Source organism: Lactuca virosa, chromosome 7 (genome assembly GCF_052849685.1).
Source record: "Lactuca virosa cultivar CGN04683 chromosome 7, Lactuca_virosa_CGN04683_v6, whole genome shotgun sequence".
In the NCBI taxonomy this organism is placed as follows: Eukaryota; Viridiplantae; Streptophyta; class Magnoliopsida; order Asterales; family Asteraceae; genus Lactuca; species Lactuca virosa.
Genome location: NC_136432.1, coordinates 88085049 through 88096961, shown reverse-complemented (window position 1 = coordinate 88096961; position 11913 = coordinate 88085049). Strand labels below are relative to the sequence as shown.

Here is an 11913-nt window from a genome sequence, read left to right as displayed (position 1 = left end):
GCTTCTCGAAATGTATTTGGGGAGAACGGAAAAATTATGAAAATAGGTTGGGCTAACGGGTGTCGTAGAGTAATATTGTGGTATTTGTTGATAGTGAAATTGTTAAGGTTGGGGTGGGGGTGGGATGAAAAAATAGAGGCATCAAGTTGTGGTTGGTAAACCAACTGATTAACAGCGAAATAATTCGAAGCGAAGTGTAATTTTTATGGTAACTTTGGTGGGATGGTTGTTTAGATTCATTTTGGTAATAGAAAGTGTGATTTTTTCTATGAAATGGGTAGTAGAAAGTATAATAGTTGTGTGAAATAAATTATTAGGTAGTATGATATTTATAGTGGTTAATTAAAAAAATGAAAAACGACCATTAATAGAGCCGTTGGAAATGCATCCGTTGAAATGAGAGAAGAATTGATGCGGTGAAGCTACGTCGCACGTGGGTGGACACCGCACCACCTCACATTGGTCAGTGTGGTGTTCACCGCATACCTGCAGTGACAGATCACCACCATGCAGTGTGCGGGATGGGTACTCGTACAAGCCTTAATAGTCTTCCTTGAAGTCAAACATACAAAGTAATTATATTGGGATCAATCACAAGACTTCACTACTTTGTTTTCTACTATCAAATCAGTTGATGCATTAATAATCATTTGTAACGACTGAATGAAAAGATATGCATCCACATAACTGTTCAAACCCACGAAAATAAAGGAGCCAAATGTGAGAAAAAGAAGGCTAAAATGAAGGGAGGTGAAAGAATAAGTTTTATATGAAGCTAATGGTCTATGAAGCTTAGGTCTCACCGAAAGTTAAACATATGTCACTTCAATGAGCAAAGTGAGCCATTCCTTTCATTTCCAACCATCCATTTTTGTTCATCACCTGACACATCACTTATAACGTAGTTTTGAAATGAAATAAATTTCATATGTAATTGGTATTACGTAGTAATACGATAAATCAATTATATTTGTTATAAGCATGTTTTTTTGCTATCAGTATGTTATTATATTATGCAATATTTTACAAACTTGATTGCATAAATTTGTAAAAGAAATTAATAACAAATGACAATTCGGATCGACCTCCATAAAAGAATGCAAACAAATTCCAGAGAATCTTTCATTTTACGATTTTAACCCATCGTCAAAATGTCCAAGACTTCTTTCTTTTACCTTTCTTCTCATGGGTTTGTCTTTATCCCCCTTTAATCATTGAAAAATCTTCCCAAAGGGGTCTTTAACCCACCCATATAATGCTTTAGATCAAACTAAACAAAAAGAGTGCAAAATTCTATAAAGAAAAATGGAGACACTCAAGAGTGATTTAGATCAAACCGAAAGAAAAGATACATACAAATTAGCTTACATGATTCATTTCTTACTTGGTGCAGGTAATTTGCTTCCATGGAACGCTTTAATCACTGCCGTTGATTATTTCACTTATCTTTACCCAAAAAAACACATCGGGAAGGTGTTTTCGGTTGCGTATATGAGTTCTTCGTTACTAGTTCTTGTTGTGATGATAATTTGGAGTGAATTGAGTAAAAAAGTTACGTTTAGAGCGAGGGTAAATTTGGGATTTACCATGTTTGTTTTTTCACTCATAGTAACTCTGATAATTGATTGGGGTTGGTGTAGCGTGGAAAAGTCAATTGTAACTTATTACATAGTGGTTGTGTGTGTGGTGATGTGTGGTTTAGCCGATGGGTTAATAGGAGGGAGTTTAATAGGATCCGCGGGGAAGTTGCCAAAAAAATACATGCAAGCCGTTTTTGCTGGAACTGCTTCATCAGGTATGTTTTGTTATACATAATGGTGTTTGGATAATATAGCCCGACTTTAGAAGCCATGAAATGATGAATTGTTGTCACACATTTTGATTATTTGGGAAAAACATATTTTTATTCATAGTTTTCAGTGGTTACTAGGAGGGTCATGGTGGAGGGTACCGAACTATTTAAAAAGTTTCAGTTAGTCATTGGAATTATAAAAATATAAAGTGAAAAAATCAAAGTACGTATATAAACAGAATCCATGTCAAACTCACTTAAATTAATCACAAAAATGATAAATGATCGTTATTTCGTTTAATGGATTTTAAATTTAAGCTAAATGCAAGAAATATCAATGTAGTTTAATTTGTTTGATTATTATTGTATCTTACTTCTATTTATTTTATTAAGACGTACTTATGATTTTTTTTTATGCTTTAAAATATGTATTCAATTATATCACTGTACTTTCATCTTTTTTACTAGGACACTACACTTATAAAATACTAGATTATAATTGTATTAATTGTTTTATATTTGGATAATATTGTTATAATTAAGAAAAAAATCAAAATACAGTGGAGGAAATAATAATAATAAGATGCTATGGTATCCATAAACAAATAAATAAATATATTTTGCTATTTCTTACATTTAACCCTAAAGCTAAAAACTCACAAAATGAAAACTAATACGAAGTTCATGCGTCTTTTTCACCAACATTCAAACTAAATTAAAGTTGTATATAAATATTTGTATGGTATAAACTCATGCATTGATCTATTCTGTTCTAGGTTTTAGTGTGTATATATTGACCACCAAAAGTTTTAAATTTAGTACTTAAAGTTTGCTTTTATAAGATTTGACCACCAAACTTTTAAATTTGTTACTTGGAACTTTGGAAGTTTACGTTTCTAAGTATTGAACATGAAAAGTTTCAAATTTAGTACTTCAAGTTTACTTAACCACCAATGGTTTTCAATTTAGTAATTCAAGTTTAAAGTCTTGACCAACAAAAGTTTCTAATTTAGTACTTGAAGTTTATTTTTTTCATTGTTGACTAACAAAGCTTTCAAATTTAGTACTCTAAGTTGACTTTTTGTCCTTACCACCAAAAGTTTTAAGTTCAGTACTTGAAGTTGTTAAGACTTGAACACCAAAAGTTTTAAATTTAGTACTTGGAGTTTACTTTTTTGAGTCTCGACCACCAAAACTTTTAAATTAGTGCTTTTTTATTGACCACCAGAATTTCAAATTAAGAACTTGAAGTTTAATGTTTTAACTCTCTACCACCAGACATATAAAATTTAGTAATTAAGGTTATCACCAACAAAAGTTTTAAATTTAGTACTTGAAATTTAATTTTTCATTTCATAACTGCCAAAAGTTTTAGATTTAGTTATTGAATACGAGTATTATTTTTTTTATAACCTGACCAACGAGAATCGAAAATTCAGTACTTGAAGTTTACTTTTTCAAGTCTTGACCCACCTAAAGTTCTTAATTTAGTAGTTGAAGTTTACTTTTCCGCATTTTGACTTTTTAGATAAATACTTGAAGTTTACGTTTTTTTGTCTTTGAAGTTAACTTTTCTAAAGTCTAGAGCACCAAAAGTTTCAAATTTAGTTCTTAAAGTTAACTTTTTTAAAAGATGACCACCAAAAATTTTAAATTTAGTCCTCGAAGTTTAATATATCCAAGTTTTATATTTAATCCTTGAAGTTTAATCTATTTAGTCTTGACCATCCAAAGCTTCAAATTTAGTGTGCTTAAAGTTAACTTTTTTAATCCTTGGAGTTTAATTTATTTCAAGTTAACCTTTTTTAAGACCTGACCACCAAAATATTTATATTTAATCCTTGGAGTTTAATTTATTTTAAGTTTCAATTTACCAGAAGTTTTATATGTAGTCCTTGAAGTTTAATTTATTTAGTGTCAACCACCAAAAGTTTTAAATTTAATGCTTGAAGTTCACAGTTTTTAGTGTCGGCCACCAAAAGTTTCAAATTTAGTACTTAAACTTCACATTTTTAGTATCGGCCACCAAAAGTTACAAATTTAGTACCTGACATTCATATTTTTGTAGTCTTGACCAGCAAAAGTTTCAAATTTAGTACTTGGAGTTAATATTTTTTAGTTTCGACCACCAAAAGTTTCAAATTTAGTACTTGAATTTAACATTTTTGAGTATCGATTTCACATTTTTTAGTCTTAACTACCAAAAGTTTCAAATCTAGTACTTGAAGTTCACATTTTTAAGTTTTGACCACAAAAAGTTTCAAATTTAGTACTTGGTGTTCACATTTTTTAGACCACAAAAGTTTTAAATTTAGTACTTGAAGCCCATATTTTTTGAGTATTCACCACCAAATTTACTTGGGGAACTAAATGCAACTTCTCCAATAGTTCAGGGGCCTCAATATGCATTTTCCCCTCACTACTCCAATCTACAATGTCACAGGGATACTGGTTTCTCTCTTGCGAATTATCACAAAGGCATCACTCCCACATGATCCACAAGGCTTAAGAACAAGTGCCCACTTTTATTTCATAGTCACCACCATCATTTTAATGGTATGCATCGTTTGTTGTTCCCTATTGTACAAGTTGCCATGCATGGAACAACATTACAAACAACTCGAACATCACACTCCAACTTCAAAGACTAAATTACAAGACACAGCTAGAACGATTCAATGGCCAGCATTGGGAATATTCATTATATACACCGTAACCCTATCAATTTTCCCGGGATTTTTATCAGAAAATATAAATTCGAAAGTCCTTAAAGATTGGTACCCGATAATATTAATCACAACATATAACATTGCGGATTTCTTTGGGAAATCTTTTAGTGGTTTTTTTATGGTAAAGGGTATTGGGAAGGCTGTGTGGGGTTGTGTAGGAAGGTTGGTTTTTTATCCTGTTTTTACATTGTGTCTTCATGGACCTAAATGGTTTAGAAGCGAGGTTTTTGTGGTGTTTTTGACTTTTATGTTGGGGTTGACCAATGGGTATTTGACAAGTGTCATCATGATTCTTGCTCCTAAATTGGTGCCACCTTCGGAAGCAGAAATGGCAGGAATTGTTATGGCTTTGTTTTTAGCGATCGGGTTGGTTTGTGGTTCGGTTCTTGGATGGTTTTGGATCATTTAAAAGAAGTAATTCGTATATAATAATTTTTCTTCATACATAATAATTTGTATTTTTAAATGTTGTATTGTACAACTCTATAAAATATAAAGTTGTACACCTGTGGAGAAATGATGAAGATTATAGTCCATAATATTCTTTTTAGGCTTGTTAGTCTCCTAGGTCCTAAATGTAATGCATCTTTCATTATGTTAAGTCCTTTTATATATATATATATATATATATATATATATATATATATATATATATATATATATATATATATATATATATATATATATATATATATGTGTGTGTGGGGGGGGGGGGTGTTGTTTTTTACTTAATCGAGATAGAAAAAGTGTTAAAATCATTGAAGTGTACAGTTATAGTGGAGTAATCATATCTAGGTCATAGTTCCTTTTACATGTTAATATATGGTATTTACAAAAAAGGCCTTAGGCTTGAATGAAGATTATAAAGAAACAGTTTGCCTATAAAACTTAATGTAATCCGCAAGCATCAACTATGTTACACATATTTCCAAAAATTAGTAGTATCATGAGCTTGAATAGAGACGATAAATTGAAATTTTCCTTTAACAAATTCTTCTTTTAGGGATGCTTAATTCGTTTAATCATGTCAACCTACCAATTCTATGTCAACAAGTGCGTTAACTGGTAAATTCTAATGATAGACAAAAGTGATATATTTAAGGGTCATTTTTATGGATTTTTGATATATTTATTTGATTATTTCAACACTAACTTGACTTTCACATTAATTGTATGGATGTTTTGCATGGTGATCATTATGTTAATCTGATATGGAGTTTTTTTATTATGTTTTTCGCATCGATTGTTATGTGAGTTGATGTTCATTTGATAATTATGATACTTTTTATTGTGCTTATTTGAATTTATATTAATTTGATATGAATTTGTTTGCTGGAGTGTAAAGGTAAATGGTCATATAATCTTGTTTAACAGGTTTTTCGGTTAAAAAAAAAAAAGAACAATATTTACGTACACAAATTTTTATCCAGAGAAGCATCATCACTCATTTAGCCATTTTATCTCTACAGAAACTTAATACTATAATTTTATCATGTGAGCCCTACCCATTCTATCTAGCTCACAGCAGGTGGCCAGCTAATAAATTCTAATGTCACTACATCAAACCTAAAGTGATAAATTTAAGGGTCATTGTTGTGTCTTTAAACAAAACATGTCTTAATCTTCATGAAAATAATAGCACAAAACCTTTATTAACATGTCACAGTCCTCAAACTTTGCCTTAAAACAACTGTATTCTCTCTGGAAGTATCTTGATTACACAATTTGTAGACAACTCAATATATAATTTAGAGAAAATGATTTTGTACGATAATCAATTATTATTTTTATACATATTTAGCCAATTTACCTGCTCGAGACACAACATTATACGCACGTTTGTTGTTTAAGAAACACCATTAAACCAACATTTTTGTACACAATTTACCATTAAATTAACTTTTGTGACACTTTTAATAGATTATTACTGAAATCATTTTCATGATATTTTATAAGTATATTCAAGGACAAAAACTTTGCTACAAGTACATATAATTAGAATATTAGTTGCAAGGTCCCCCATAATGTCATACACCACATATTTTAAAGATTTTAGTCACATAAGAATCCAGCAGCTAAATGTTTACTAGATTTTTTATCCACATAACAATCCAAAAGCTAAATAAGTAGCAATATCTTCAATGGTTCAATTATCTATGCAAAACTGTGACTAGTTTATTGAGTGTTATAAAAGGGTGATAACCGTAACAAATCAAGAAAGACATGTATAGAAGTAATAACAAAACTGCATCATATTATTACTTTATCACATGATAATTACAAAAAAGACTGAATCTTTGACATAATAACTACTCCTATAACATAGTGAGAGAATGATCTCATCTTGAACACCAATATGACTTAATTGATTCAAAAAAGTACAAGAAACAACGAAAGGAAGATGGGTCAGACTGTTACTAAGTAAGATAGATCTCTGTTATTAAAGTTATGGTTCTGGATTCATCTTTATTATGCTGCAGCAATTGGAAATTGTTGTGAAGATTCATGGAAGAAACTTGTTGATGATAGATTCATATTGGAAACTTCTTCTTCGTCTTCTTCATCAGCATCCCAAAGAAACCGAGCATAAGATGCCATTACATAACTGTGTCAACATCAAACGAAGAATTTTCAGTCAAGCAATCAAAATTCGGTATATGAAAGAAGGTTAAATCTTTCAGAGATGGTGAAGATGTTTATCTAACTATCTTACCAGTCATCTGGAGAAGCTTTGACTGCTTGATCGAAGTAACTCTGTGCACGAGATGCATCCTTTTGTGTCTCCCAAATCAAATCGGCATACATTGATAAAGTATTTCCATCGCTAGGGTTTGCCAGGATTGCTCGGCTGCAATACTCCTCAGCCCTCGAGAAATCACATCGCACCTGTTGAAATAATCAATCAGATCAAAATTGGCCAATAGATCGGAAGCTAACAACGATATGAAACTTGATCTGGTAAAATAAAGAATTGAAATTTGTGAATGATGAATATTGTATATACCTCTTTCAGGTATTTCGCGTAATTGCCGAGAATCAATGAATTGCCAGGGTTTGCTTCGATCATATTCTGATAATACACATCTGTACCATCACTTCCATTATAATCACCGTTATCACCACCGCCTCCACAGATCTTTCCACCACCATCGCTTCCACCGGTGCCATCCTCCATAAGACGTACTCCACACCCCTCATTACAATCCAAACCAGAACTCGAAAAAAGCAAACCTCTGTTTTCGCTCTCTTCCGCTTCGACGTCCTCTTCCACCGCCACCGAAGAAAGCAAGATGTTTGCACTACTCAAAGAATTCCTACGTTTTGGCTGAGAAAAACCGATCAAGTCACTCTCCGATGAGGCTCTGGAGAGCTTCTTGGACGCATCATTCGGTGAACATGACGAATGCATTGAAATTGCCGGTGATCTCATGTTTCGATGAATGAAATCTGGTTCCGGTGATGATAATCCTTTGGGATTTTGTTGTTGAAACCATGAATTGAGTGCGGGATTTGATGAGCTCCTGAGTAGCATCTTTAAGAAACGTAGTCGTGATTCGTGAATTTCTAAAAGAGGTATGGCGATTAAGCTCGATGGCTATGGAGATTTTATGATGAGGAAAGAGATGATACGTAAAAGTATTTATAGGGAATTGCGAAGAGGATCTAGACCGTTAATTTAATCGACGATGAAACACTGTTGTCATTTTCAGTCCCGGGACAATTACATCATTTTAGAACAGCCGAGGATAATTACATAAAAACCTAGGATCACTGGCACATTTACCGGCCGATTTACACTAATTTTTGGGTTAATGACCTAAAAAGGTAACGAACTTTTGTCTTTGTCAATATTTAGGTAATCATGTTTTTTTTCGTTCACATTTGACCATGGAACTTGTTTGACATGTTCAAAATAAGGTAATATGACCGGTAATTACGGTAATATTACCCTATTATGAACAGGTCAAACATGTTTATTGGTCAAATGTGTACGAAAAAAACATGGTTACCTAAATACGGACAAAAACCAAAGTTTCTTACCCGTTTTGATAATACTGGACAAGAACCGTCTTAGGAACTGTGAGCCCTGTGATCAGGCTCCAACAGTCAATGAACAATTAGGTTAGGCTTGGTCTAACCTAGTTTAGTCTCGACTAGTCATAGGCTACGCTATGTTGCTCGGTCTTTAAAACACATACAGCTAACCCCTTAAGCGTATACAACCTAACCCCTAACTAGTTGGGCCTAAACTGGGTTGACCCAAGACTTAACCATCTCCTCATACACAAGACCGGACAACTCAATTTCATTTCACATCAATGGATCTTATGACTACTTGCACTTAACATAAAGAACCCAATATTACCAAAATAGGTAAGGAACTTTGGTTTTTGTCCATATTTAGGTAACCATGTTTTTTTCGTACACATTTGACCAGTAAACTTGTTTGACCTGTTCATAATAGGGTAATGTTACCGCTAATTACCGGTCATATTACCCTATTTTGAACAGGTCAAACAAGTTCAATGGTCAAATGTGAACGAAAAAAACATGGTTACCTAAATGTGGACAAAGACCAAAGTTCGTTACCTTTGTAGGTCATTAACCCTAATTTATATTATTGGACTTTGTGATAGATTTTTAATGGAGTCTTGAGGGATTATCAATAGATTTGTGAAAATTTTCCAACGAATTTGTGACGGATTTATAAATTTATACACTTATAGGACAAATCAAGTAGTTGCTTGTACCACTCGGGATATTAAGTGTGTTCGCCCCTGGAATGTCAAAACCTCTATAAGACCCTATTTCTGTATGGGATAATTTTACAATGTTTTCAGGTTCGAAACGGGAGTATTAGTGGATTTTATCTCCATTTAGTTTTCGGGGGTGGAGAGTTCCATCTCGAATACTATGGATGCTCCAAAATAATTACCTTATATTTAACTATTTTATTTACAAAATAAATATTAAACTTAAAGTAGACATTGTATAATATATGTTTTGTGAATAACTACCGTAATATGAAATATGTAAGGTTAAGCGAAATAAACGAGTGGCAAAAAATAAGATAAATAAGGTTAAACGGGAGATTTGACGGAAACAGAAACAAAGGCGGGATAGGGTGGTCTTGAAATTTGAGGGCGGAGAAACAGGAAAATTCACGGTCGGAGGAAACAGACAAATTGAGGGAAGGGGAAGGGAAGACTATTTTCGTCCCCGTCTGATCCCGTTGGCATTCCTATAAAAGCCCCAAAGTTACAAGTTTTCAATAGTTTTACCAAAACATCTGGAAATGTCTTGAATTTGCAGAGTTTTTTTAATTTATAACAATTGTAAGATTTTTCATGTTACCATTTCATTGCTCTTGCATATGTGGTTGGATTTTGATGAGTAGGATACCAATTAGGCAATGCCTTCAATTCTAAAAAGAGAAGGGGCATGATTGGAAATTTGATAGGTAGCATTTAGTTGTGTCATCTACAATAGCAATGACGCCATCATTTGTTTTCATAGACTTTTCTAAATTTGTTTATCATTCTTTCTTTGAATCGATCTTAGCCGAAATCAGTTTTTTTTTTTATGAAGTCCCAAGTTAGTCACACTTTATATCGATCTCATGATGATTCGACATTTTTCTGATTTTCTCTGAAATAGTTTGTGTGCTTTCTCTTAATCGATCTTAGCCAATAGAGGAGAATGATAAAGAGATGGGTATGGGGAAGAGAGGGCATGAAGAAAAATAACCATGTATGAGTATGATCTTTTATCAAGCCCCGAAAATAGTCAAAAGACAATCTAATCAAATGGGTATTATGAGATTGTGACATCAGTAACAAAAGTTCACTCGACAACCAACATGACATGATAGACATGTAGACAAGTAATCAAATAGAGCTTGGAAACCTAAATGTGAAATTTAAAAAAGTCTCTTAAATTTTAAGCTTTAATAGTAAAATATTGATGTTAAAACAAAACCATTAAAAATATGTAAATGTTAGGGTTTTTATGTCATTACCCATTCAATCCCAATTACCTTTTAATTTAAAGTTAATTTAATAAATGACATGAAGTCTCATTATATTCCAATTGACTTTTAGTTTAAATTTAATGATTTTATTATTTAATGATATGTTGATGATCTATTATACATCTAGTTTTGGCATGTAAAGTATTCCAAAATATTCGAGAATTTATGTTGCAATTGGTATAAAGATTATTTTCTTGAGATCGTAAAGTTATCTTTAAACTGGACCAAATTAAAATATGTCCTGGTTCAATACATAACTTTAAAGAATAATATTTTCATTTAAATATCAATAAAAGACGGAACATTTGTAAATCAATTTCAAATGGATGCTGCTATACACAAAGCAATTTAAAAATATACATATAAAATTAACCTTTCAAATCTATAAATCTAAATAAATTAAGAAAAATATTATTTATTTTATTAATTTATAGGAAAAAATCTAGTAGCTTTTAAAATATACCCACGTGAACATTAGGTTTAATAATGGTGTCCATGGAAGGGACCGACCAATGGATATCTAGTACATAACGTTTTTTAATTTATAATAATTCCACACGTGCAATATTTGACTTGAGAAATCACAAGAACTCGTATAAGGTGTGAACCCATAAATTGAGTTGATTGTATTTAATCGAAACCAACTTATTTGGTTTATTATCCGATATTATGTTTTTGAGTAAATTACAGCCAAAGTATCAAAAAAACATATTTCCTGCTTTCATATTTATTGTCTATTTTATTCTTTAACTTTGACATTAGATACTTTTATTTTTTATATATAATACTTGATATAAAATATATGAATAGATTGTGTTTTAAATGTCTTTTCACTATTATAAGTTTCATCAAATAATATAACACAAATAAAAATATTTAAGATCAAAGTTGAAGAATAAAAATTTTAAAAGTCAAAAACGAACAATAAACATGAGACGGATGTAATATTTAGTTTTTATTTTCAAAAATTATTTGGACAGTCTCTCTCGTTTCGTGACATAAAATGACTATATTATCATTTTCTTTTTATTTTTCAATTGTTTATAATTTATCTTTTTTTATTAATTATAATTTTTAGAAAATGATATGTCCCTAAAATTGGTTCTAGCAACCTCTCGCCACCGACTAGCTCCGGTCACCAACCACTTTCAGCCACCAGTCATCCTGACCACCAACTACCTCTTACCACTAGCCACCTCCATACGCCTCTTATATAATTGACATCTTTATTTCTCTCACATGTCCTCTTTTCTGAGTTATAACATCTACCAGTTGTCAGAAGGGGTGTAGCTACATATGATCAAGGTGGGTCCTAGGACCCACCTAATATTTTAGAATTATATATTATTTATGTGGGAAAC

The 11913-nt window shown here is 31.8% G+C and overlaps 2 protein-coding genes across 2 annotated transcripts; one reads left to right on the top strand and one right to left on the bottom strand.

The window, feature by feature from the left end:
- Positions 1-1305: 1305 nt before the first annotated feature.
- LOC145125751 (equilibrative nucleotide transporter 8-like) lies at positions 1306-5026 on the top strand. Its single transcript, XM_079061171.1, has 2 exons — positions 1306-1795; positions 4236-5026. The coding sequence occupies exons 1-2, from the start codon at positions 1306-1308 to the stop codon at positions 4928-4930; spliced, it is 1185 nt and encodes a 394-aa protein (XP_078917297.1). The 3' UTR covers positions 4931-5026.
- Positions 5027-6755: 1729 nt separating this feature from the next.
- LOC145126289 (uncharacterized) lies at positions 6756-8145 on the bottom strand. Its single transcript, XM_079061686.1, has 3 exons — positions 7526-8145; positions 7235-7407; positions 6756-7126 (listed from the first exon to the last, which is right to left on the bottom strand). The coding sequence occupies exons 1-3, from the start codon at positions 8051-8053 to the stop codon at positions 6991-6993; spliced, it is 837 nt and encodes a 278-aa protein (XP_078917812.1). The 5' UTR covers positions 8054-8145; the 3' UTR covers positions 6756-6990.
- Positions 8146-11913: the final 3768 nt, after the last annotated feature.